Genomic DNA, 26,402 nt, shown 5'->3' on the forward strand with positions numbered 1-26,402 from the left:
AAACATGTCCACAGATGACTCCAGTACGATGAGGGTTTTGTCACCACCTAGAGATGAAAGACTTCTGCCTTGGTTTTTACTAACATTTTACAATGGGAAGTGGGAGACGTGCAGGAAATCATTTCCTGATGATGTCTGGCTCAGAGAGGAAGGACAATGTGTTTCAACGTCTCCTGCTTTAAAAAAAAAGAAAAGAAAAGTGTATTTATGTTCGTTGAGAAGAAGAAATCCACAAACTGTGGAGTTTAAACAGATAAGGAGAGTTCATTTTTCTTTTACAGGTCAAGAGGCCAGTTAATGATTAGTGAGACCCAAGTGGGTGTTTGCTGTCCAAAACTTTGAGAGGCTGGCTTGTAGGAACTCGGCTTCACCCCAGCTCTGAGACTTGCAGCTCAGCGATGCCCCCAGGCCTCAGGAAGAGACTCTTCTGCTCATGGGGGCTCCTTTTGTGGCTTAGCATTGGAAGTGCAGGTAATTCTGGGGCTCGGATAATTGGGTGGCATTTCTTTGTCAGTGGTTCTATTTCTTAAACCACCTGTTTATGCAGTGCTAACCTTTGGAAGGTCCCCTAAAAGCCCTCCTTTGAGATGAATTTAGAAGAGGGAGGAAAAAACCCTACAATCATAATGGGACTGAGGGCAACTAGGACACTCTCTCTTTTCTCTGGAAGTGCATTAATCCTCTTCACCTGGCACAAGTCAGGATTAACTCTAAGAAAATAAGACCTTATTATTTCCAAAATATGATTTACATTCCCCCTATTAATATCCACTGCACCAAGATATATTTAATTTTAAAATCTGAATTTTCCATGGGGTGCCTGGGTGGCTCAGTTGGTTAAGCGTCTGCTTTCGGCTCAGGTCATGATCTCAGGCTCCTGGGACTGAGCCCCGCCTAGGGCTCCCTGATCAGCGGAGAGCCTGCTTCTCCCTACCCAGCTCCCTCTGCTTGTGCTCTCTCTCCCTGTCTCTGTTAAATACATAAATAAATCTTTAAAAAAATTTTTTTAATTTTTCAGACTAATAGAAATTTTGTCGTTGAGAACAGTAGATGTCCTTGCTAATTTACTGATCCAGCTCAAATTTAGTTTTGTTGTCCTTCCTGGTAGGATAGCAAGTCCCTGCTAACCACAGAAGAAAGGATGACCTTTAAGAAAAAATTCCTTCAAGTGCCACTTGGCATTGTACCTTTCCCCAGGTAAAAACCCTACCCACCATGCCTGCCGCTTGATGTAGCAAATGTAAACACTTCCCGGGGCCTGGAGGTTCTCTGGCTGGTGAAGATCCCTCTCTTCTGAGCACTGGTCCTTCCGCTGGGAAAGCTTCCCCCCAACCCACCTACCCTGCAGGTCCCCATTCATTCGTGTTCACCAGACATTTAATTTCAGTCCCTGGCTTTAGGATGTATCAGTCCTTCTGCCTGGAGCTGCTCATACCTTTTTGTTGATGTATGCTCTTCACATCTTCCAAGAGACCTGCCGTGATCCCTCCTTCTCTTGAAATACCTCCTTGCCTCTCTCAGCACCCCTCCCTGCTCCAAAGTTCAGCGTGCATGAATGCATTCACCCCTGCCTTAATGGGGAACTTTTTTTTTTTTTAAAGATTTTATTTATTTATTTGTCAGAGAGAGAGAGAGAGAGAGAGAGAGCGAGCACAGGCAGACAGAGTGGCAGGCAGAGTCAGAGGGAGAAGCAGGCTCCCTGCAGAGCAGGGAGCCCGATGTGGGACTCGATCCCAGGACGCTGGGATCATGACCTGAGCCAAAGGCAGCTGCCCAACCAACTGAGCCACCCAGGCGTCCCTAATGGGGAACTTTTAAAAGGTGCCACTCAGCATCATGTGTGCTTTCTCTTGAGTACTTATTTGTGTGTCTATGTATAAAATGGACTTCTTATATGTATATCAAATTTGTGTGTTCGTGTGAAATTCTGCCATATGAACCCAGAGCTATCTTGCTATTCTACATGGCCATTTATACATGATACACCATATCTGAAAGGATTTCTGTCTTATGCATTATTGATAGATGTGGGAAATACTGCCCTGCAAAGAAGCTATAACAATTTATTAGTATGTAAGCGTGGCTGTTTCCCCAGCCTGTCTGCCAATACTTTGTAGTATCAAACATTTTTCATGTTGTCAACTTTATAGAAAAAATTGTTATTGCATTGTTGTCTTAATTCTTAGTGCTTATTATGATTTGTGCTTCTGGTGGCTTGTTATTTTTTATTATAATTTTTTATTTTTTATAAACATATATTTTGATCCCCAGGGGTACAGGTCTGTGAATCACCAGGTTTACGCACTTCACAGCACTCACCAAAGCCCAGACCCTCCCCAATGTCCATAATCCCACCCCCTTCTCCCAACCTCCCTCCCCCCAGCAACCCTCAGTTTGTTTTGTGAGATTAAGAGTCACTTATGCTTTGTCTCCCTCCCAATCCCATCTTGTTTCATTGATTCTTCTTCTACCCACTTAAGCCTCCATGTTGCATCACCACTTCCTCATATCAGGGAGATCATATGATAGTTGTCTTTCTCCGCTTGACTTATTTCGCTAAGCATGATACGCTCTAGTTCCATCCATGTTGTCGCAAATGGCAAGATTTCATTTCTTTTGATGGCTGCATAGTATTCCATTGTGTATATATACCACATCTTCTTGATCCATTCATCTGTTGATGGACATCTAGGTTCTTTCCATAGTTTGGCTATTGTGGACATTGCTGCTATAAACATTTGGGTGCATGTGCCCCTTTGGATCATTACGTTTGTATCTTTAGGGTAGATACCCAGTAGTGCTATTGCTGGGTCATAGCGCAGTTCTATTTTCAACATTTTGAGGAACCTCCATGCTTCTGGTGGCTTGTTTAAGCAATTTTACTATAAAGACAATTTCTATATTTTCTTCTTAATCCCACATGCTAGCCCAATCGGACTAAGATCACCAGGAACAAACCCTTTAACGGTGGTGTGTTTTTTCAAACAGTGCTGTTTTATTTTGCCAAAATTTATTTTAAAAATATATTTATATATATTATTTTGCATGTATGTCCATAAAAAATTTATTTATCATTTTCTTTTCTTGTATTACCCATGTTCTGTTGATTCTAGCATTATTATAGCCTCATGAAATAAGTTTTTATTCTATTAACAGCTTATGTAAGATAATGATTACTTGTACTTTAAAGCGGTGGAGTTCTTGGATAAAACCATCTAGCTCTAGTGTATCTTAGTGCCAGAGAAGACTCTTGATTACCGGTTTAATGTTTGGACGCTAGTAGTTTAATTTGGGCTTACAATTTCTTCTTGAGTCAGTTTTACTAAATTATATTTTTCTAGAAAATTATCCATTTCTTCAAAGTTTTCCAATGCACTCGGAAATTTTTATTTTTATTTTTTAAGATTTTATTTACTTATTTGACACAGAGCGAGACACAATGAGAGAGGGAACAGAAGCAAGGGGAGTGGGAGAGGGAGAAGAAGGCTTTCCTCTGAGCAGGGAACCTGAAGCTGGTCTTGATCCCAGGACCCTGGGATCATGACCTGAGCTAAAGGCAGATGCTTAACGAATGAGCCACCCAGGCGCCCCAACATATGTTTAAATGTTTAAACATATGTTTAAATAGTTAAACATATTTTAAAAATATCTTTTTATCCATGATGTCCTGGTGTTATACTATAATATATCTATAGAGTGATTGATTGATTTATAGAGGTTTATTTATTTATTTGAGAAAGGGGGGCAGAGGGAGAGACACTATCCTGAAGCAGACTCCTTGCTGAACTCAGAGCCCCATGGGGGGCTCAACATGGGGCTCAATTTGTGACTCAATCCCACAACCCTGAGATCATGACCTGAGCAGAAATCAAGAGTTGGATGCTTAACTGACTGAGCCACCCAGGGACCCGTGTTTCTTTTTTATCTCACTTATCACCAAGTGTATTTTTGATTGGAGAACTCATATATATATATATATATATTTTTTTTTAATTTTTAATTTTTTATAAACATATAATACATTTTTATCCCCAGGGGGACAGTTCTGTGAATCACCAGGTTGGAGAACTCATATATTTTTTCAATTATGGAAAATTCTTAACAATGATCTTTTGAAAATATTGCTGCCTCTCCTATTTTCTTCCTTTAGAGCACAGCTACTAGATAAAAATTGGAACCTTTACATCTATTGTCTATACTTTTTAACTGTACTTTCATGTTAAAAGGTTTTTATTTCTGGGGTGCCTGGGTGGCTCAGTCAGTTAAGTGTCCAACTCTTGATTTCGGCTCAGGTCAAGTTCTCATGCTTATAGATTGAGCCCCAGGTCAGGCTCTGCACTGGGTGTGGAATTGGCTTGAAATTCTCTCTCTCCCTCTCTCTCTGTCCCTCACCCTGCTCGTGCTCTCTCTCTAAATTAATTAATTTTATAAAGTTTTTTACTTCTGTACTAAACATTATAGTATTGATTCCTTTTTTCTTTTTAAAGATTTTATTTATTTATTTGACAGACAGAGATCACACGTAGGCAGAGAGGCAGGCAGAGAGAGAGGAGGAAGCAGACTCCCTGCTGAGCAGAGAGCCGATGTGGGACTCGATTCCAGGACCCTGGGATTATGACCTGAGCCGAAGGCAGAGGCTTTAACCCACTGAGCCACCCAGGCTCCCCAGTATTGATTCCTTTTTTATTTCAATGGTTACCTTTTTCATTTCCAATTTTTGAACTTGTTTATTCCTACATAACTTATTTTATCACTTATGTATGTTTTTATTTCATGATTTCTTTTCTCTGTCTTTATTTTTATCCTTGTAGATTCTCAGCATACTTATTTTAAAGTCAATGTCAAAGGCTTTTAAAATTTTATTTTACCTGGAATGAATTAATAATTCATTTATTGGTTTTATTGACTATCTTTGTAAACATTTGATTTCTGTATATAGGTAGGCATTTTGTTTGTAGGATGTTTTTTAGGTAAACTCATTATTAAAGTGTAGCATATATAGAGACAAGTGCACAGATTATTAGTATACAGATTAAGGAATTTTCAGAGTGAATTCACCAGTGTAACCAACATCTGGGTCAAGAAATAAAACATTACAAGGTTCTTAGAACCCTTTCCATGTACCCCTCTTAATCACTACTACCCCAAAGATAACTATTATCTTGTCTTCTAACATAATAGATTAGTTTCATTTCAGTGTTCAATGAGAAGCTTGTGTTTGGCCTCCCCCCATCACCTCCTCCCCTTCTCATCTTCTTTTAAGATTTTATGTATTCATTTGAAAGAGAGCATGCAAGAGCAGGGGTAGAGGATGGGCAGAGGGAGAGAGAGAGGGACAAGTAGACTCCCTGCTGAGCACAGAGCTGGATCCCAAGACACTGGGGAAATCGTTTCAATAGGGATTTTTTGTTTGTTTGTTTTTAGCTTCCTTAACAGAGTCAGGGAGCCCTCTCCCCCTCACCCCATCACAGGTCGCCTGGTGCTGACCTTCTACACCTGACACGGAGCACTCTAGACCCCACTTACCTCACAGAGCCGAATTCTCACAACCACTGCCGTCTGCCAGACTAGGAACTCAGCACCATCTTGCAATTCTGTTCTGGTTCTTGTTCACAGAGATATAATCTTTCTATTTGAGATTGACTATGTCTTCATCTCTTCTCTTTCGATATTCATCTACGATTAGTCTTTGGTTGGAGTGTGGGTTGGGGAGAGGGGATAGCTGAACATGATTCACTGTGTCACCTTCCATATTCCCAAGTGATCTAAAGTTTTATTCTATCATCGGCAAATATTAGCGATTTGCTCGCTTCCTTTTCAAATTTTGTAACTTCGATCCCATTTTATTGTCTTGTTTCCCTGGCAAGAACTAGACCTTTCAGTACAATATTTCACAGAAATGCTGATAGCAGACATTCTCATTTGTTTCCAGTTCTAAATGGAATGCTTCTAATGTTTCATTCATAAATATGGTCATTGCTATAGGTTCTTGGTAAACACTTTTTCTTACATTAAGAAATGTTGGGTATTAAATTTTGTTGTGCTTTTTTCTTTTACATCTATTGAGATGAGTACTTTTTTTCCTTTAATTTTTCATATGTGAATTACATTAATACATCTTCTAACGTTAAGCCATCTTCTCATTCCCTGGATTAAACCCTACTTGGCCATGATGCGTGTTTAGTTCTTGTTATCCTTTTTCCTTGTTATCTTGTTATGCATGTTTAGATTTGCTGATAATTCAGGTTTTTATGTGTCTGTTTAATAGTGAAATTGGGCTTCCATTTTCCTTTCTCCTTCTGTCCTTGTCCAGTTTTGATATCTTCGTTCTTTTCATAGAATGGATTTAGATTCTCTCTCCCCTTTTCTATTCTCTAGAACAGTGATGAGAATCGAAGGATTGGTAGAATTTTTCTGTAAAACTGTCTGGCATGGTAGAGTTTTTTTGATGAAGAGATTGAAAACTACTGTTTCAATTCCTTAATGCTACAGTTTGACATTTGACTTTCTGTTTTTTCTTTCTTGAGTAAGTTTCAGTAAGCTATACTTTTCTAGGAAATTGTCCATTTTCTAGGAAGAAAATGTGTTTTGAACTTTTGGGTGGATATAAACATGCTCTTTTATGGTTTTAAAAAATCTAATCTATTTATATCCCCTTTTTATTCTCTACATTGTTTACCTGTGACTTCCCTCTTTTTTTCTTACTCTGCCTTATCAGAAGTACATCTAGTTTATTATTCTTTTCAAAGAACTAGGTTTTCATGTTTATTGTCTGTGGCAAACACTATTCTAGGCAGTAGAGTAAACAAAATGGGTAAAAATTCCTGCCTTCTTTGAAAGTATATCCTAATGTAGAAAAATCAATAAACAATACACTTAATAATAAACTAGTGAATGCCATAGGAGGTTAGAAGGGGATGATTGCTATAAGAGACAATAGATCAGGATGAGGGGGATTGACAGAACTTGGGTCAAAGGCACAGGCAGGTGGCAATTTAAATGAGGTAGTTACCTTTGACAGGCAAAGACTCAAAGGAGAAGAGAGGGGATGTCTGTGGGAGGATACTCCAGGCAAAAGGGATGGCCAGTGCAAACACCCTCAGGGGGTCTAGGACTGTATAGTGTGAGAAAAAGCTGGGAAGACACGTGGCCAGAACAGAGGAAGCAGTAGCTGAACAGGCAGAGTGCTCCTGGAGCCTGTGGCTTAAGTGATTGAGACTTTATTTTTAACATAATAACCTCTTTAAAGACTATCTCCAAATCCCGTCACATTCTGAGGTCCTCAGTGTTAGGACTTTAACATATCAATTTATAGGGGCAACTTGATTTATTTCATAACAATATCCACTTCACCATGGCCTTTAGTCTTTTCTGGTTAATAGTCATGTCATTTTCTGGCATTTTATCTTTAGACATGAAAACTATTCACAGATTTTGGTTACAGAAGTGATGTGTTTAATAAATTAGTCAGAATAGTGCACTACCTGATTTATAATAAATGCCTGTAAGTCCCTGTTTCTTTCTTCCTCTCAAGAATACTTTTTTTCCTTCTAAGAACAGATGACCTCACCTTAGATCTTTCTTGTTTTTCTTTTGTTTTTTTCCTCTAGGAGATGCACCTCCTACCGCACAGACAAAGTGCACTGACTTCCAGAATGCTAATCTTCTCCAAGGCACCAATCTCAAAGTCCAGTTTCTCCTCTTCACCCCTTTGGATCCCAGCTGTGGGCAGCTAGTGCAGGAAAGTAGTGACATCCAAAACTCTGGGTTCAATGTCACTCTGAGAACCAAACTACTCATCCATGGATTCAGGTGGGAGTAATCAGCCAATAGAAACATTCCAGCTAGGAACTAGAAAGTGACCATAATGCCATAGGAAGTTAGTGGGAGCAAGAGGAGAAATGGATTTACTGACAGTCCCATGTTTCATCTTTTACCTCCTGCTATCTTTGAAGGTGTCTCATATCAACGTAAATACACATTGTATTGTGCATTCTTGTGGGTCTTGTGCATTACTCCTCCACTCGGTCTTGTCTACAGCTCTCACACAGTAAATAATGTATGATCCCGAACAAGTTGCCCCAGCACATGGAGCCTTGGTTTCCACGTCTGAATAAAAGGGAAGTGGTACAGATGGTCTCAGTGATCCTTTTCTCCCTGAAGCATGGGTTTTATGATTCATTTCAACCAATGAGATCATAGGCTTTGTGCAATCAGAGTAACAGCATGGTGTTTTTATCCAAGGGTTTATTTCCTCTTCTTCATTTCTTCCCTAGTTTCACGATTTAAAAACTTCCACTCATGGGTGCTACTTCCATCATCTCCTGAGGTTAACCTTCCTCAGGTGCTAGACACTTCTCTTCTTCAATTTCTTTGATGCCTTATAGTCCAAATTTTGTTGTAACACTGAGTCTCAATTTAACCACCATCCATCCTTCCAATATCTTCTCTCCAGAGCCCAGTGACAAGGCCAGAAACAGAGGAAGTTTGGTGGGAGGAAAGGAGAGAATGCAGTGAAATAATAGTGATATCAAACAACTAGAGATGGGGGCGTCCAATGAAGAGGTGGACACCGAGGCACTGCACAAAGGATCACCGTTTCAGAGTCTCTGGGTTCTTTCTGCTTCTCAAGTCACTGGACTCCGGGGACCCAGCCACTTCCCTCCATAGGCGTTCTTCCTCTCTCTTGTGCCAAAGTCTTTCCTCCAGCAAATCTCATATTCAGTCACTCTCTAGGGCTTAGTGTATCCCAACCCAGAGATAGCTAACAGAGCTGGAGAGCTCAGCAGGTTGTTACTCTTTCTGTTCCTAGATCCCCCAAAGCCACGTTCTGTGGCACACACCCAGTTTGGGCTCCTCTGCCCACATGAGCGTGCCCTTACTGTTCCCTTACTGTGGGCCACTGAGAAAACTTCTCCCCATCTCAATCTCTTGGGACAGCTTTATGAAATTTTTTCTACCATTCTCCTTTTCCTAGAAAAGCCTATTATACTGTAAGTTCCAAAAGAATAGAAAATATATCTTGTTTTTCTTTCTTTCTTTTTTTTTCTTTTTAGATTTTATTTATTTATTTGTCAGAGAGAGAGCACACGCAGGGGGAGCAGCAGGCAGAGCAGGCAGAGGGAGAGGCAGACTCCCCACTGAGCAGGGAGCCTGATGTGGAACTCCATCCCAGGACCTGGAGATCATGACCTGAGCCGAAGGCAGAAGCTTAACCTACTGGGCCACCCAGGCGTTCCATTAGTTTTCTTTATTTCTCACAAAGCACCTAACATACTGCCTGGCTCACTGAATTAGTGAAAGGATGACTGAATGAGCAAGTAAATAAAATCATCCCTCAAGGAGAGTGCTTATATTATAGAATGATAATTAAGATGGCAAATCATAACTCTAAGGTACAAAGCTATCTTTTCTCCTCCATTAGTAACACAAGCAGTGTCAATGTACATGGTGTGTGTAGTACGCACTGCACAAAGATACCTGACTGGGGGCTGGTGGGGCTGAAATCCCACCTGAGTTCCAGGCCCTGGTATGAGGCTGCATCTACCAGAAACAAAAGGCCCTTTTATAATTTACACAAAGTCTCCATATATACAGGCTGAAGCCTTGGTGACTTTGGGATTAAGCTCTCCTATGCTCAAAGTGGTGTAATATTTATTGCCCATTTACCCCCCTTCATTGTTTTGACCTTCACACCCCCCTCCATTTATTCTGTTAATAGAGAGTGTCATCATTTCCATGACAATGGATATTGACTTAACAGAAAATTTTCCCATCCTTTCTTGGCCCTCTGTCTAGGGCTTTAGGTACAAAGCCTTCCTGGATTGATAAATTCATTGGCAGTCTTCTTCGGGCAGCAAATGCTAATGTGATTGCTGTGGACTGGGTTTATGGTTCTACAGGTGTCTACTTCTCAGCCGTGGAAAATGTGGTTAAGCTGGGACTTGAGATCTCCCGTTTCCTCAGAAAACTCCTGGTAAGTGCCGAAGGGCTTGGGGGTGAGTTTGGCTGCTTCTGAGGAGACAGAGGACAGAAAAGAGGCATCAACACATGAAGAGGAGCCTTAGGGCAGAAGCAGAGCCACCCAGTAGCTTGTGGGTCTTTCCTTCTAATCTCCACTTTACCATGTACAGTGTTGACTTTGGGCAAGTTGTTGCCCCACTCTGAACCTCTGCTTCTCCTCTGTAGAATGTGCCACTGACGTTAGATATAGAGTCCCTCAAGAGGAAGTGGCCATGGTCATTACTCACACACTTAAGTCACCAAAGAGAAAACGAGGCAGTCGTTAAGGTGGGGTGTCTAGGAAGAGGGCAAGTCATGAATGGGATGAAAATTCTGCCTTCTTCTCCCAAAGCATGTGTGGAGGTATGTCATACCCAGGGTCCTCTGATTCTGAAGCTTCAGGGAAAAGTGTGAGCCCGTGAGGCCAGAGGCTACTGTGACTCACATGCAGTTTCCTGTAAATGCCCTATTCTAGGTGCTGGGTGTGCCAGAGTCTTCAATCCACATTATTGGAGTTAGCCTGGGGGCCCACGTTGGGGGCATGGTGGGACATTTCTACAAAGGCCAATTAGGACGGATCACAGGTAACATTATTCTCTGCCCATCCTCCCAAGTTTAGAGATAGAGAGAGAATGCCCTGGAAATGCCTCTGTTGAGGTGAGCAGAGGAAATCTTTGTTCTTATGATTGAATTATTTATTTTCACTAAAATTTATTTATTGTGGCCCTTTTGCCTGAAACAGTATTGTGTTGTTATTGTGTGATCTCTAATGTCAGTGTAAGAAGCCACACATTTCTTCTGAACCTCAGTTACTACCTCTGTACAATTAGTTGTAATAGCTCATATCTGCTTGGCCCACTGTGGAAATCACCCTTAGACAATTATGCTAAATACTTGCAAAAGCACTGGGGACTTTATGCTTCAGAAGCTACTCTCAATGAATAAGGGACTAGAGCTGTGTGGTAAATACCCCGATCTTTCTGGCTCTTCAGTGGGACAATTCTGAGTCATGTTCTACAAAGTCTCTCAGAAGGGTCCCAGTGGGATAAGACCCAATTGCCCCAAATGAAAAAACATTCATTTTTTCATACTCTAATTTTCCTACTCCCTCACTATACTCTCACTGATCTTCTCCCAAATAAGCTTCTTGGGCTTTAAGTCCTTGTCTCAGGGTCTGTTTTTTGGGAAAGAGAGAAAAAGGCATTCAAACTAAGACACGGGGATAGTAATTTTTACTTCACTGTGTTGTTATGAGGACTAGCACAAGGTCTGGCATCCAGTAACTGCTCCAAAGATTCTAGCTGTTGTGATGAGTACATGAGGATCAATATTACTTACATTAGCCCTTACCAAATGACTGATGTTATGAAGCTCATTTCAGAGCCAGAGAAGCTAGGTCATTGAGAGTTGTAGATGACAACGTGGGGTTTCCTGGGAGCAGAGGTCCTGAGCTGTCCTCTTACCCTTGGGTCCTTGCTAGAGGACTCTAGGAACTGACTGGGAAGGGCCCGGAGAGGTGTGTGGTGGGTCCACGAGGGCTGCGGCAGCCGAGAGGAAAGGGCCCCTGACATCAGTCTGTCCCAGCAGGCCTGGACCCCGCTGGACCGGAGTACACCAAAGCCAGCCTGGAGGAGCGCCTGGACCCTGGAGATGCCCTCTTCGTGGAGGCCATCCACACGGATGCTGACAGTGAGTGTGGGGGTGGGTGGACCTCCTAGGGGCAGGAAATGAGCCCAGCAGGGGCTAGGTAGCCGGTATCTGTGTGGTTCGGGGCAGTTTCCCTCCCTTCTGAGCTTTTATTGAAGGGAGGAGTCATCTTGACCTCTGATTAATACTAAACCTTGTGATGAGGCTGGGTGGGGGAGGGCATTGCTGCCTGGCAGGCATCTGGGAAAGTCATGCTTCTTTTTCAGGGTAAATGTGACTGGCCCCATGCGATTGGGGCATTCCATGTCTGGGGCAGATACTCAGGCCTGTCAGGACTTCCTCCTCCCTAGTGAGGAGCCCAGGCCTTCAGACCAGTGAAGAATAGAATCCTTGCCGCCAACAGTGACAGGCACAGGAAAGACCTACAACCCTAAATACATTATGACCAAATGAAGCTATTCTGACCATCTGGGAAAGGGGTGGGTGGGCATTCTTCCTCATTTCTACCCCTTATGAAATGCCCAAGAAGTGGCCAGGCCTTGTGCTCAGCATGGTGGGTGCAGGAAGAAATAATGCCTATCCCTCATCAGAAGAGTGTGCAGTTCAAGTGAGATGTGTCCGTGTCTCATTCCTTTGGGTCAGAAGCCTTCTTCTAGCACCTAGCACTCACAGATTCAGAGTTCTGGAAGAAACTCATGCAGTCATATTATTTAACCCTCTTTTCCACCTTCATCATCTCACAGATAGGAAAACAAAGCCCACAGGCCTCTGCCTAGCTGTTGGGTTAACCGGTTGATTGTCACGTTTAACCCTTCTGTTTTTAAATTTGCTAAATAGGTGACTTATTAGGTTCCCATTTACCAGAGCAAGGCCTTTCAGTCTTCTTCAAAGTTGGGGGCTCCCTCCTTCTAATGTGATGGGGTGGGGAAGCATTCCATTTTGTCTAACTGATTTTTATTGAGCTATGAGTCAGCACTGAGAATACGGCAGTGTACAGGGCATTGAAGAAGGTCCCACCCACGTGGAAATAGAGACTAATTGAGCAGGCATTCATTCATTACTTCCTTCTATAAATATTAGGTACTCACAATATGACAGGCATGGTGCTGGTATTGGGGATATAGCAGAAAAAAAAAAAGACAGGTAGAGTCCCTGCTATAGGCTGTAGAACAAACAAGTAAGCAGACATAATTACACACTGTGACTATGACAGTGGAGGAGGGGGAACAGAGGGTGATTTGGGTGGGGGAGTCCCTTTAGGTAAGTTATTGAAGAAAGTCTATCCAAGGTGAGACTTTGTAGGTGAAAATGAACCAGCCCTGGGAAGATTTGGGAAAACATTTGAGGTGGAGAAAAGCAAAGCCTGGATGTAGGTGGGGACAGCAAAGAAAACCACATGGTTAGAGAACAGAGAGTGAGGCAGGAGAAGGGGGTCCTGCTCAGGCTGGCCGTGGGGGGGAGTTTACATTTATTCTATAGCTGGTGAGAACAGGGAGGCATTAGGATTTCTTGTAAAGATTACTGTGGCTGCTGGGCAGAGACTTGGCTGCAGGGGACATTAAGGGGGCCTGGAGGTTCATTATAAGGTGTTTGCAGGAGTGGTCTGGGTGGGAGATGGTGGGGGCTTACACAGGGGTTGGGGGAGTAGAGATGTTGAGAAGTAGAAAGATTTGAAATACAGTTTGGAGGTAGAGCTGACCAGACAGGTGTTGGGCTAAGTGTAGGGAATCAGGGAAAGGACAACTTCTAGGTCCTTGGCTAAGCCCTGGATAGATGCCATTAAACGAGTAACATACAACCAATCACTTACAGTAGTGATGTGGGAAGGGGAAAGATGTTACGAAAAGGAAACTTGGGGTCTTTGGCAGATGGCTCGGAACCAGTCTGAGGGTCAGATATGGCCACTTTGATGAAATTGGAACTCCAGGGCACAATCTTTCAAATTAGCCAGGTTTCTGCTCCATCAAGACAGCACAAAAATATGAGGGGGACTGTGGAAATGTGGCCCCAAATATATATATCTGTCTGTCTGAACTATTGCTCCAAACAAAATAAGTGCTTGTTTGATAAGGATATTTACTAAACTTATAACATTTGGTGAGTTATCAGAAAATATCAGAGTTATTTTTCTTGATTTATTAGACAAATATGATTATCTTTTCATGGTTTTATTCTTCTTGGCTGCCTTTCAGTGTAGAAAACAGAGGGCATGGTCTGCCCTGTCCTGGCACTGGGGAATGAGGCAGGCACCCAATGAGCACACAGTGTGGGTGGGCTCCCAAAGTCAGAGTTCAGGCTCTGCTGCCAGAGGACCCCCCTGTGGGGCCTGGAAAATATGCCTCTGCAATCCAGAATAATGGGATTCTTCCTCCTTTCAGATCTGGGTATCCGGATTCCTGTTGGACACGTGGACTATTATGTCAATGGAGGCCAAGACCAGCCTGGCTGTCCCACCTTCATTCATGCAGGTCAGAAAGCCAGATGGAATTGGGGTTTGGGTGGAGCCCTAGTGTCCTTTGCTATGCACCATAATGCCTTTCCCTGCACTTACTGAATGCATGTCTTTAGGAGCCCAGGGAATTCTGGTGGAAGAGGGCCCGAAATGAAAAGCTTGCACCATACTTTCACTGGCCTCCCCACTTCTTAGGTCCTGCAGTGATAGATCATCACTCAAACCAATAAACCCTATTCTTCCTGGGCACCTTGTTGTGGCATGGTCCACACTAACTACATCTGGGGCAACAGCCTAATTGTGGCAGAAGTAGAAAGACATGCCCAAACCTGGCTAGCTGAAGGATCAACCCACTGTTGACCATTTCCCTAATATTAAATTTGCAGTTCCCCAGAACTGTTTTCAAGATAATTATCTTGAGTACATTCAATGAATATACATTTCTTCTTTTCTAAATATTCAATTGATGCTTGAACAGCATGAGTTTGAACTGCACAGGTCCACTGATACATGGGTTTTTTGATAAATACAGTAGAGTACTATAAATGTACTTTCTCTTCCTTGTGATTTTTAACATTTTCTTTTCTCCAGCTTACTCTACTGTAAGGATACAGTATAGAATACATGTAACATATAAAATATGTGTTAACCAAGTGTTTATGTTATCAGTAAGGCTTCCTGTCAACAGTAGGGTATTAATAAATAAGTTTTGGTGGAGTGAAAATTATACATGGATTTTCAACTGCACGGTGCCCCAACCCCCTTGTTGTTCAGGGTTCAGTTGTATTCTGGAATGTTCTCTTTGAATACATTCTTTTTAGCATAATTTTAAATAACATTGAATTTGTCAAAAGTTAAGGATCAATGGTTGTTTAGTCTTTTTTTATTCTTCTTATGACTATAGTCAACCTATCAGCATTTTTTATGAGAATTTTATCCTGATTTCTGTTTACTATGTTTTTAGTCTTTTCCCGCTTTACCAAATTTTCGACACTTTAAGGACTCTTGATAATCTTATTGAATAACCACTATTCTAATTTACCAAATTTATTGATATTCCAAAAACACATTTCTTTTCACAATTTATAGATTTTCTAGCATTTTTTAAATCAGATAAGATCTTTTTAGTTTTGATGACCTTTGAATATTTCTGTGGAATTTTAGGTGGCCACTTTTCATTTTTCTTCATAACACAGTTTGAGAAGGGTTTAGTTTGTGTCCCTCAGCTCCCTGTTGCACCTAGAAGGAACTTGCCCATAGAGTGTTCCAACCATGGGGGAAGGCAAATTAATACAAGCTCAGACTTGGTTGCTGGTCCCAGAGTGGGGGTCCCAAGGTAAAGGGAGAATCTGAAGACCCAGAATCCTGGAGCTGTGGTTCACTATAGACCTCTTAGCCCCGCCAACTCATCCATTGTGAGTTACTTCAAATTTGTATACAGTAAACAACAACAAGAAAACCAAGTTTTTATTAAATTGGGACATTTGGTACATTCAGTGTGTCAGTCATTTGACAAGGTGAGCTTGTTACCGTGGACTGTGGCTGACTCCCTTGATTGTCTCATTGCTAGGCTGGGTATCATGAAGTTGTAAAAAATTGGGTTGTGTAGGTGATGATGAAGGAGGTAAAATATGCAAACAGATACTCATTGTAAGAAGTGGGTCAGGATTACCAATTCCCAGCAAGCTCCCATTTTCCAAAAGAGAGTTTGCATGATCGTGGAAGATGGATCTCAAATTAAGGAATTTTTAAATAAAGATTTTATTTATTTATTTGACAGAGATCACAAGTAGGCAGAGAGGCAGGGAAAGAGAGAGTGGGAGGCAGGCTCCCTGCTGAGCAGATAGCCCAATTCAGGGCTCGATCCCAGGACCCCGGGATCATGACCTGAGCCGAAGACAGAGGCTTTAACCCACTGAGCCACCCAGGTACCCTTAAGCAATTTTTTTTTGATCGATTAAGTTTACGTATCTCAGGAAAATGCAAAAGAAGAGGGAGAATATAGTAGCCACGTCTGTTAACATTTCAAAATGTGGCTCAAGAGTTACCATGTATTTATTGCCTGCTAGAATATAAAATTCAATAGAATTACAGTAAGCAGGATGGAGAGATTTTCATTTGTCTTAAACTAAAGACTTGGTTGTATTTTTTTTTCCCCCTGTACAGGTTACAGTTACCTGATCTGTGATCACATGAGGGCTGTGCACCTCTACATCAGTGCCCTGGAGAATTCCTGTCCACTCGTGGCCTTTCCCTGTGTCAACTACAAGGCCTTTCTTGCTGGACAATGTCTGGATTGTTTTAACCCTTTTCTACTTTCCTGTCCAAGAATTGGTAAATGCCACCACTTTGACAATTTCGGGAAAGTTCAAGTCTTGCTAGTTGCCACCTCTGTAAGTCCTGATTTCTTATGATCAAGAAGTCTATCCAACCAGAGTAAGGAAATTCACCAATAAGGTGTTCAGCCTATTCCCACTTGGAAGAAGGCATTTGGCCTTCCACATCCCACTCCTCACCCTGTATATTGCTGCCTGATGCCATATTTGCTCTGTACACACCTTTTACACACAGCCCCTCATCTGCAAGTCCAGACTCAGGACACTTTAGAAACATTGGTATAGCCCAGAGCTGCTGCCCCTACTCCAAGACCACATGCTTGCCATAGGTCTTTCTAGCTAGGCAAGTCATTCTCCAACACCTGATGGACTCTAAATCAAGGTGTTGTGGGGAGCCCTCAAGAATGGCACCCATGGCCCACTTTAGAGGCTTGAGGCTGTGGTGGCCATGGGCCAGCGGGAGGGCTGTCTCATTGCTGGTCGGATTGGGCACATTCCTGGATCCAGGCCAGTCTGGGGAGAAGGGCTTGGAAAAGGTGGAGGGATCTGGCTTCAACTCACCTTCCACAGGTCATTGCTGAGAATATCCTAGGGTTTTCCAAGATGAAGGATTTCAGGAAGAACTCTGGGCAGTGCAAATGGCTCCTTCCCTTCCCTCATTTTCTCACTTCTCACCCCTGGCTGCCACTCAGAGCTGCAGCAGCCTGTCATTCCTTCTATCAATGAAACGGATACCAGCCTGACAAAATGTTAAAGGAGATGTAGCTTCCCACAATAAAGCAAATCAACGTTACTTCCAACTCAGTGGGCATATGCCACAGTTTCCCCCAGATGTGATGGGCCTGCTGATATAAACAGTCACCTCACACTGTTGGCCAGCATCACCTCTTGCTACACTTTCCGTGGCTGTGAACACCCCAGGGAAACATGAACTACTTGAACTAATTGAACTGACTACTTGAATTTCCAAGAATATTTCTTTTCTTCACCCTGTGTGTCTTTGTCCAAACTGTACTCTCTGCTTGGAATGCCCTTCCCTAACTTGTCAACCACTATTCTTCAGGTCAAACACTTTCCTGTGCTTTGTCTGCACAGGGCATAAATGCCGTCAAAACAATTGCCTTATAGATTATTTTGAAATTGGAGACATAATTTTAAATTTCTGTTAAATATCTCTTGAATGGGCCAGATGATTTGAAGAATGTACTTCCTGTTTGTGTGTTTACCCTTGGCTGGACTGGGTTGCAGGTACCCTGGGACTCGCCGTAGGGCATGGCATAGAATGAGCATACAGTGGCCTTGTTTGCAGAATGAACGAGTGCATGAAGGAATCCAAACGTGGTTGGGTGCCATGGGACAGTGCAATGGCCTCCTCAGGGCTCTGCTGTCTTTGTCTTTGCCTCTCTACTTCCAGGGCTCGTGGAACAAAGTGGTGTCAAGATAGAGCCTCTTCCCAAGGAAGTGAAAGTCTTCCTCCTGACCACTGCCCGGGCTCCGTACTGTGGTAAGTTGGGGGAAAGACATGTAGCTCAGTGGTGGCCAAGGTGGGGGGTGAAAGACTGGGGCAAAGAGGTCTAGGAGGGGTGGGGGGGCAGCAGCTACTGGTCTTAGATCCTGAACTTTCAGAGCTGGTCCAACCCATTGCTCTGCTTCAGATGAAGACTTAAGGACATGTTACTGTCTATATAATTCTCCTAGCTCCTCCTGTCTCCCTCCAGTGTGGGTTCTCTGCAGTATGGTATCTGGGAAGGCCCCCAGACCCCTCCTTCCTGCATACTTTTTTGCTCCCTCCTTGGTGTCCACGTTATGCATCTCCCACCCTGGCAGCCCTCCCAGGTCAGGGTCTCTGAAGAATATTAAACCTTGTCCTCTGCCCTCCTTCCCATACATGTGGCTATTCCAGTTCTTCCCTGTTGCTTCTAACCATGGCAGTTCACTGAAGTGCAGATGCTGGTAAAAGATGTTCAATGTGAGATGAAAGTGTGTCTAAGAATCTATGAAATCCAGCCCAGGCTGGAGCATCATCTTTCCCTGTGCTATTTGCATCTTAAGTAGAAGGACTATACTTCCTTTTTTAGGCTGTTATCTGGGATCTTGTCTGGTTTATTGTAGGTACAGGACAAAACTATGCTGGTTAGGATGATAAATTATATGGCCATGCTAATTCTAACTGATTTGGGGGTCAGCTTTTGTCTGGTTGCTGGAGGGATCTTTATGGCCATTCCTTCCCTGTACCGAACTTCTGGTGCCATGTGATGTGGAGCCTGAAGCTCAGACTGTGGTCACAAACTTGCATTTGAATCTCAGCTTCTGTGCTTGCCAGACATGTGATCAGGAGATAGGACTTAACCTTTATGAACCTCTACATTTGTGTGTAGAAAATGAGAGCAGTAACATACCTACTTCAAAGAATCAGCTGTGAGGATAAAATAAACTAGCATACAGGAAGTTGCTAGCACAGTGACGGGGAACTTGATAAGTAATATGATCCCTTTCCCTTTATCAGTCAGAATCGGAGGATACTAGATGGGGGTGCTTATCATGCTAGAGAGAATTCCTGGAACAGGTGGGCTACAAAAGTCCACGATGGACTTCTCACATATATCCACTCTCCTAACAACACAACTCTGAGTAAGGTGTGAGGAAGGAGAGGCTCTGAGAGGTGAAGCCTCTGCCCAAGGCTACACAGTGGGGGGTGGAAAAGGCAGAATTCAACTCCGGGTCCTCTGGTTCCCAAATCTATTCTCTTTCCATGCTACCACCCGCTTCCGCACTGGCCTCTGCTCTGCTTCTGAGAGCCAGTCGGTGTCAATGACATAAGCTTTGACAGCCCCAGGATCCAAGCTGTCTGGGAGGGTGGGGATGCCACAGAGACGCCCAGGCTGCCACAGAGAGGGAGACAGTCATCTCCTACACATGAGTGGGCTTCCTAAAACTCTGGGGAGGAGGGGAGAGGAGGGTGAGTGCTACATTTTATGAGATCTTATTTAGTATAAGAGACATCTTTTTCAGTTCTTTCAAAATCACAACACCAAGATAATGTCAGCAAGCAGGGAGGAGTGGGATGTTCTAGCATTACAAGTAATAACAAAAATTAACATGTATCGAATGCTTCCTAGTCACAGGCACTGGGTAAGGGCTTTGTAGATATTATCTCATTTAATTCTCATCCAGAACTATTTTTATGACCCCCAGTTTACAATGAGGATCTGGGACAGCAGGTAATCTGCTGCTAAGAGGCAGATCTCAGATTCCTGCCCTGCTGCTCTCTGGGGCTTGGTGTGCATTGGGCACCACTGACCTCTGGCCTGGGCATCTGCTCTGCTTTGGTTTCCCAGTGCATCACAGCCTCGTGGAGTTTTACTTGCAGGAGCCAAGGAACAAGGACACCCTCATCTCTGTCACCTTCCTGAGCAGCAATATTACTTCCTTGGTCAAGATCACCATGTACGTAAGTGTCCCTGCTCACTCACACACACACACACCCCTCCCATGACAGCCCTGTGTGCTTACTGGGGATGGCCCAAGCCCATCAGTCTAAAGGTGGGGTGAGGGCAGTACCTACGCCAGATGCACCCACAGACACATGCTGGGAACTGTCCCAGGTTCAGGATCAGTAGTGAATCCAAGGATGGTGTATTTAGATAATACCAGAGGAGGCCGGTGAGAGAAGTAATGGGATGTCTTCAGGGCTAGTAAGAACATGAGAGTTGGGTCCCTGATAGGAAACATTAGTCATGTAAATCCAGGAAGTGGGTATCAGTGATGTCAGCAAGTAGGAGGACCTCAGCCACTAGCCCAGGGAGAGCTGACCAGAGCCTGAGAATTGTAGATATTATCTACAATAGATACTCCTGGAAAGTGGGTGTGGTACTGGGTGAGTTCCTAGAACTGAATCGCAGGCAGAGGGTCAGTTAGCAAGTGAGTAGGAGGAGAGCAGGGCTTGAGGCCATGTGGCTAACAAGGCTGAGCATTTCCTTGCCTTGGGGGCACATTTGGGTCTACCAGCTGGCAGATGTTATCTTGACGCTAACAGGAGTCATCTTGAGGTGTGAAGATAGAGAACTTCAACTGTAGGGAGGCTCAAGGCCAGCAAGGGAGATGAACCCAGCAGCAGACGTGCTTGTCTCTTTAAAAAGCAACTGGTCAGGGCACCTGGGTGGCTCAGTGGGTTAAGCCTCTGCCTTCGGCTCGGGTCATGATCTCGGGGTCCTGGGATCGAGTCCCGCATCGGGCTCTCTGCTCGGCGGGGAGCCTGCTTCCTCCTCTCTCTGCCTTCCTCTCTGACTACTTCTGATCTGTCTCTGTCAAAGAAATAAATAAAATCTTTAAAAAAAAAAAAAAGCAACTGGTCATGGGGCACCATCCTGCCCTGGGCCTGAGGGGTGGGTCATGTGGGGCAGGTGTCTTTATGATAATCACCTGTGACCATCAAAGAATAACCACTCCTAAAAAGTAAGCAAGCCACTGAAGGTGTTTTCAAGAGAGATGTTAAAAGGATTTAAGTTTCCTGGCTAGCTTTCTATAAAAGTCCAGCCCTAGAGGCCCTCGTTGGCAACCCTGTGGACCCCTCTCACTCTTGAGAGCTTTTTCTGTATCTTCACTTAATAAACTTCTATTGCTTGTGGGGCCTGGGTGGCTCAGTCTTTAAACATCTGCCTTCAGCTCAAGTCATGATTCCAGGGCCCTGGGATTGAGCCCCGCATCAGGCTCCCTGTTCAGTAGGCAGGAAGCCTGCTTCTCCCTCTCCCATTCCCCTTGCTTGTGTTCCCTCTCTCACTGTGTCTTTCTCTGTCAAACAAGCAAACAAACAAAAAACCCCAAAACAAAAAAACCAAAACTTTAAATAAACTTCTATCTCTTTACTAAAAATAAGATAAGATAAAATAAAAATAATAATAAAAAGCAACTGGTTAGTTAATCATAAGCCAGCAGGAACCAGTCTAATGAGAGGTTGCTGTCTCAGTCAGGGTCCAGTCCAGAAACCAGAGCCCAAGCCCGGAGTCCAAGAGAAGGAATTGAACCCAGGGAATTAATTACAAATGTGTAAGGAGAGCTGAAAACCCAAAAGGTTAGTGGGGAGGCAGTGCAGGGATCAGCAACAGGGAAGGGGCCAATGGCCTATGGGGTTGTAGGAACAGAGCCCTGGTGGTGGTGGTGGTGGTCATGGTGTTGGTAGAGTGCCAGCTGGATCCACCGAGGCAGGGGGCTGCGTGGTGGGAACCGGGAAATACAGCCCCTCTGGAATCACAGCCCGAAGTGGTCTCCCCACTAAGTGTGCCTCCTGCAAGTTAGACCTCGCTGGGACCTGCCGGCACGGGAGCCTGAGACGTGTGGGTTGCGAGGGGTGGGATGAAGCACGAACATGCAAACACAGGAATGAGTAGTGCATGTGCACGGATGTGTCCAATTGTCCACAGTGGTGGGTGTTAGGAGAGAACAGATAAGACAGAGACAGACCAAGGCTGAGAAGGTGACGTTTGAGTAGTAATTCGCAGGAGTTACCCAATGGAGGGTTGGTGAGAATGCAGCCCAGGAGCAGGAGCGGAGAGCAGGGGGAAAGCACTGGGAGAGAAGGCTGGGGCGGGGGCGCAGCTCAGGGCCAGACCGTGCGAGGTTTGAAGGACCGGTTAGGGATTTTGGTTTTTATCTCGAGAGCAGTTTGGGAGCCAGTGGGACTTTGAAGCAGAAAAGTGACTGGATCAGATTGGAATCTGGAAAGATTCCTCAGGCTGCAGCGTTAGACATTAATTGTACTAGCAGGAGATAGCAGGAGATACGAATTTCCGCCCAGAGGAGCACTCTTCTGGACTCCCAGACACCCTGCCACCAGCCAGGGCTCCGGCTCACACAGGCCACAGAGAGAGAGGGAGGGTGGGCAGGCAGGACCCCAACACAGACCTTCATGTGCCCACCTAAGTCTTGCAGATAATAGCTGAATAATTTTCAGTAGATCAGTCTGAGGTCGTTTTATTTCCACCAGGTGTTTTCATTGCTTCTCCTGTGCTTTGGTAGATGAGATGACGCTAGCAGGAGTCAACACAATGACACACAACTGGCCTCTGGTGAGAACCACCAGAAGAGCAATAAACCCCACTGACCCCTTCCCACCCAAGCCCCGCCCCAGGCCAATTACTGCTGAGTCTCTGGATGTAGCCTCAACCACTACACTTTTAATTAAAGGATTTTTTTTAAAAGAATGTATTTATTTATTTGACAGAGATCACAAGTAGGCGGGAGTGGAGGCAGGCTCCCTGCTGAGCAGAGCCCCATCCCCGGACGCTGGGATCATGACCTGAGCCACCCAGGCGCCCCTCAATTGCTACACTTTTTAAAAAGCCCCCCAAGGGACGCCTGGGTGGCTCAGTTGGTTAAGCGGCTGCCTTCGGCTCAGGTCATGATCCCAACGTCCTGGGATCGAGTCCCACATCGGGCTCCTTACTCGGCAGGGAGCCTGCTTCTCCCTCTGCCTCTAGCCTACCACTCTGTCTGCCTGTGCTTGCGCTCTGTATCTCTCTCTAACAAATAAATAAAAATCTTTAAAAAAAAAAAAAAAAGCCCCCAAGTGATTGGAAGGGACGTCCACAGATTATTTCTTCCTTCTCCCCAAAGCTATTTTTGTTTTACTCTTTTGTAGAAGACTCAAAACGTGGCTATCTTTAATTCCTTGGTTTTTGTTTTTGTTTTCCTTTTTGCAGAATAGAAATTGAAAAAAAGGAGGGGGGTTTATGTGTGGTCTTTCCCTACTTTCTATAGCTTTGTGAACCCCCAGGATTTCCTTCTAATTAGAAAATTTACCCAAATCAAGTCCTTAGGTTGCAGAAAAAATAAAAATCAGACCTGAGAGAAACCTAGTGACCCTCAGAGAAGTAAGAGAACTCGGGTTTATTTTACTCTGGCAGACCCAGACTGCTCACTCTGGAGATTCTGGGCCCCGGGGAAGCAGGGTTATAGAGCTTTTTATAGGGGAGTGCAGGGGTTCGGGTTCCAAGGGCTGGGGGCGGTGGGGGGGCGCTGCTTTAAATGGGAACAGTGCAGGGAGCCTGTGGCAGGATGCCTGTTTATAAAAGCAGAAAGGGCTGGCTATCTCTTGCTCTACCCACAGAGATAGTAACTTTCTATCTGCTGGCCTTCTGGGCCTGGACCTGCTCTGGGTAATTTTCCTCTTCAAGGTCACTCACAGCATCCTTCATACCCTGCTAGTTTGTAACTAGCTGCTGTAATCCATGCAGCTTCTTAAAAGGAAATATCTTATTTTGTCCCCCCTCTGACATATTCCAAAACACTTCTTAAATTAAAAAACAAAAACAAAAACAAACCAGGAACAGCTTTTAAAGTCATATAGATTCTTCCTCAAAAGAAAAAAACAAATTATATGACTAACCTGGGGTTAAAAAGGACACGAAGAAGACATTTTCTCACTCCAAGAAGCCAGAAAGGAAAGAGAAACCATGTGGTTGAGCCATGTACGCCTGTTCGATGATCCCCAACGCCCCCTGCTCTCCTCATCTTTCTACAGGCCCCACTGCTTCTGAGCCTGGAGAGGCTGTGGGCTCGACACAGGAGGCAAGTGCCTTCTCTGCACCCCAGGGTTTTGCTCAGTTTGGTGGAATCCCAGCAGGCTTCCTTGCTCCACACCCGAATCTTGTTTTTGTCACCTCTCTGATTGGTCATTTCATATTCTTTCCATCTTGGGCCAAGAGAGACCTGAATTTTGCTTTCACTCTGGGTCACTTAGGTTGCAGTCGAGGCATACCTAACCCTGTGGGTCAGGCTCATGGCTAGAGTGTGGGGGAGCCGGAGATTAGACACAGGGCGTGTGACTCCAAAGCCACACAGTTGGCAGGAGACAAATCCTGGGTACCACGCCAGCTCTGTCTGGTTTCAAGATCCGTTTTTTGTTTGTTTGTTTGTTCCCATCCACACATCCAAACTCGGCCTAGTTCACACAAAATTTATGGAGCTTAATGCCCTAAAAGAAGGCTGTACTTCTAGTAGGTAGATCTGAAAGTGAAGATCTTCTCCAATTTGGAATCTAAGAACACAGACTTTTTTTCCAGATATGAAAATCCAAGAGCTACTATTTTGCTGTCATGTCCACTTGTTTGCTTTCAAAAATCAACAACTATTTTCTGAACTATGTTAAAGCTGTGAGTATATGCACAGGGGGCTGATGAGTATGATACAAGGGATTTTTTTTTTTAAGATTTTATTTATTTATTTGAGAGTTCACAAGTAGGCGGAGAGGTAGTCAGAGAGAGAGGAGAGAGGAGGAAGCAGGCTCCCTGGCTGAGCAGAGAGCCCGATGTGGGGCTCGATCCTAGGACCCTGAGAAAATGACCTGAGCTGAAGGAAGAGGCTTTAACCCACTGAGCCACCCAGGCGCCCCAATACAAGGGATTTTGATCCCCACCATCAAGGAGTTCTTTTGTGCATGACAGCTGAACAACACTACTAGCAGGAGCCAAGGGGGAAGCAAAGGCCAAATGTGCTTGGGTAGCTTAATTTCCCTTTCCCTTGCAGACCTAGACAGGAACTCCAGGGGAAAGGAGTCATAGCTCATGCCAACCCTCAGTGCCAGATAAACCAAGTGAAACTCAAGTTTCATTCTTCCCACCGAGTTTGGAGAAAAGACCGGACTACCATTGTTGGGAAGTTCTGCACTGCTCCTTTGCCGGTCAATGACAAGTAAGCCCCAAATCTACCCCAACCCATCCCTTCCTACCCCACCCCACCCTACCCCACTCTGGCACACCCATAGGACCAATACTGACCTTAGATGTGACATTTGTTGAGGTGCAATCTCATCACAGTGGTTAGCTTCCTCAATGAAGAGATGACAAAGACCCAGCATTTTCTTGAATTTCCTATGAGGCCATCTTGGGTTGGAGGTGTTAGAAAGCCAAAGAGGGTGGAGAATAGCTGGGGTGGGGGTGAGGAACAGAGGGATAGTGCACACCCCTTCACCACTTTCTCCATAGCCAGATACTCCCTGGATTCTCCCAGACTTAATTGTTTTCTTTAACTCTTTAAAAAAATAATTTACATTATTTTTAAGTTTATAATTCAGTAGTATTAAGTACATCCATACTGTTGTGCAACAATTATCACTTTCAACTTCCCATTCCCACTTCAATATAAGAAACTTCATTTTATCTGATATATAGCTGGATAACTTTATATATAAATATAGAACCTATTTTGTATATGTCTTATTTAGTTTCTATGTATGATTTTATTGGAACAAAGATTTCTTTTTTTTTTAAGATTTTATTTATTTTATTTTATTTATTTATTTGACGGACAGATATCACAAGGCCGAGAGGCAGGCAGAGAGAGAGGCCCCTCCTGTGCCTCTAGCAGGGATTGATACTGTTCTTACCACCTGTGGGCACACGGAGGACAGGAGTAGTAGACTCCTATAATGGATGATCGTAGACTTCCTTCACCTGACATGGGTTCACAAGAGCGCACGACTCCTAGCCCCCTCTCCTGACTAATCACGAGCCTGCCCTGAGGGTATATACCTTCTTGTTGCTCTTCTTTTACAGCAAGAAGATTGTCTGCTTACCTGAGCCAGTGACCTTACAAGCAAGTGTGACTGTTTCTTTTGACCTGAAAATAACATGTGTGTAGTATAAGCCTGGTCGAGATACATCCCCCTGGATTTCAGAGGAGGTTGGGGAGCTATGTTCAACTTATTCTAGGCTATTACTACTATAAGGAAGGCAAAATTTTTTGGTTTTTTCCCCATATTAACCACTTTAGAGGGGACAGATAGCTCATCTAGTGGAGACTTGTCTCTATTAGCAATTTGAACAGCCTTACACAAATACCATTTCAGCTTTTTCTATTCATATTTAACTGCAGTTGCCCCATATCCTTGAACATCTGTATCTAGAATTCAATAAAACATTCAAAAATGCTTTTTTAAAAAAATAATAAACTACCATGGAATATCTGAA

At 43.9% G+C, this 26,402-nt stretch overlaps 1 protein-coding gene across 4 annotated transcripts; it reads left to right on the forward strand.

Annotated features, from left to right (window-relative positions):
- PLA1A (phospholipase A1 member A) lies at nt 1-26,402 on the forward strand. Of its 4 annotated transcripts, XR_014305686.1 has the most exons (12): nt 23-471; nt 7,611-7,812; nt 9,799-9,976; nt 10,478-10,586; nt 11,590-11,691; nt 14,028-14,117; nt 16,268-16,435; nt 17,852-17,941; nt 19,776-19,888; nt 21,404-21,508; nt 24,961-25,125; nt 25,989-26,402. XR_014305686.1 is itself a non-coding variant. In XM_082711420.1 (11 exons), the coding sequence occupies exons 1-11, from the start codon at nt 399-401 to the stop codon at nt 26,071-26,073; spliced, it is 1,371 nt and encodes a 456-aa protein (XP_082567546.1). In that variant the 5' UTR covers nt 1-398; the 3' UTR covers nt 26,074-26,402. The 4 variants fall into 4 exon arrangements, 2 of the variants coding, with proteins under 2 accessions (XP_082567546.1, XP_082567547.1); XM_082711420.1 differs by lacking the exon at nt 21,404-21,508 and having other exon boundaries at nt 1-471; nt 19,776-19,884; XR_014305687.1 differs by lacking the exon at nt 21,404-21,508.

Source organism: Mustela nivalis (genome assembly GCF_964662115.1).
Source record: "Mustela nivalis genome assembly, chromosome: 1".
Lineage (NCBI taxonomy): Eukaryota > Metazoa > Chordata > Mammalia > Carnivora > Mustelidae > Mustela > Mustela nivalis.

Bases quoted from the DNA above. Each gene is read 5' to 3' on its own strand.
- PLA1A (XM_082711420.1), top strand. From the start codon at position 399: ATGCCCCCAGGCCTCAGGAAGAGACTCTTCTGCTCATGGGGGCTCCTT. The intron at 16,436-17,851 runs GTAAATGCCACC...CTCTACTTCCAG, and splicing joins ACTTTCCTGTCCAAGAATTG to GGCTCGTGGAACAAAGTGGT. The intron at 25,126-25,988 runs GTAAGCCCCAAA...CTTCTTTTACAG, and splicing joins CCTTTGCCGGTCAATGACAA to CAAGAAGATTGTCTGCTTAC.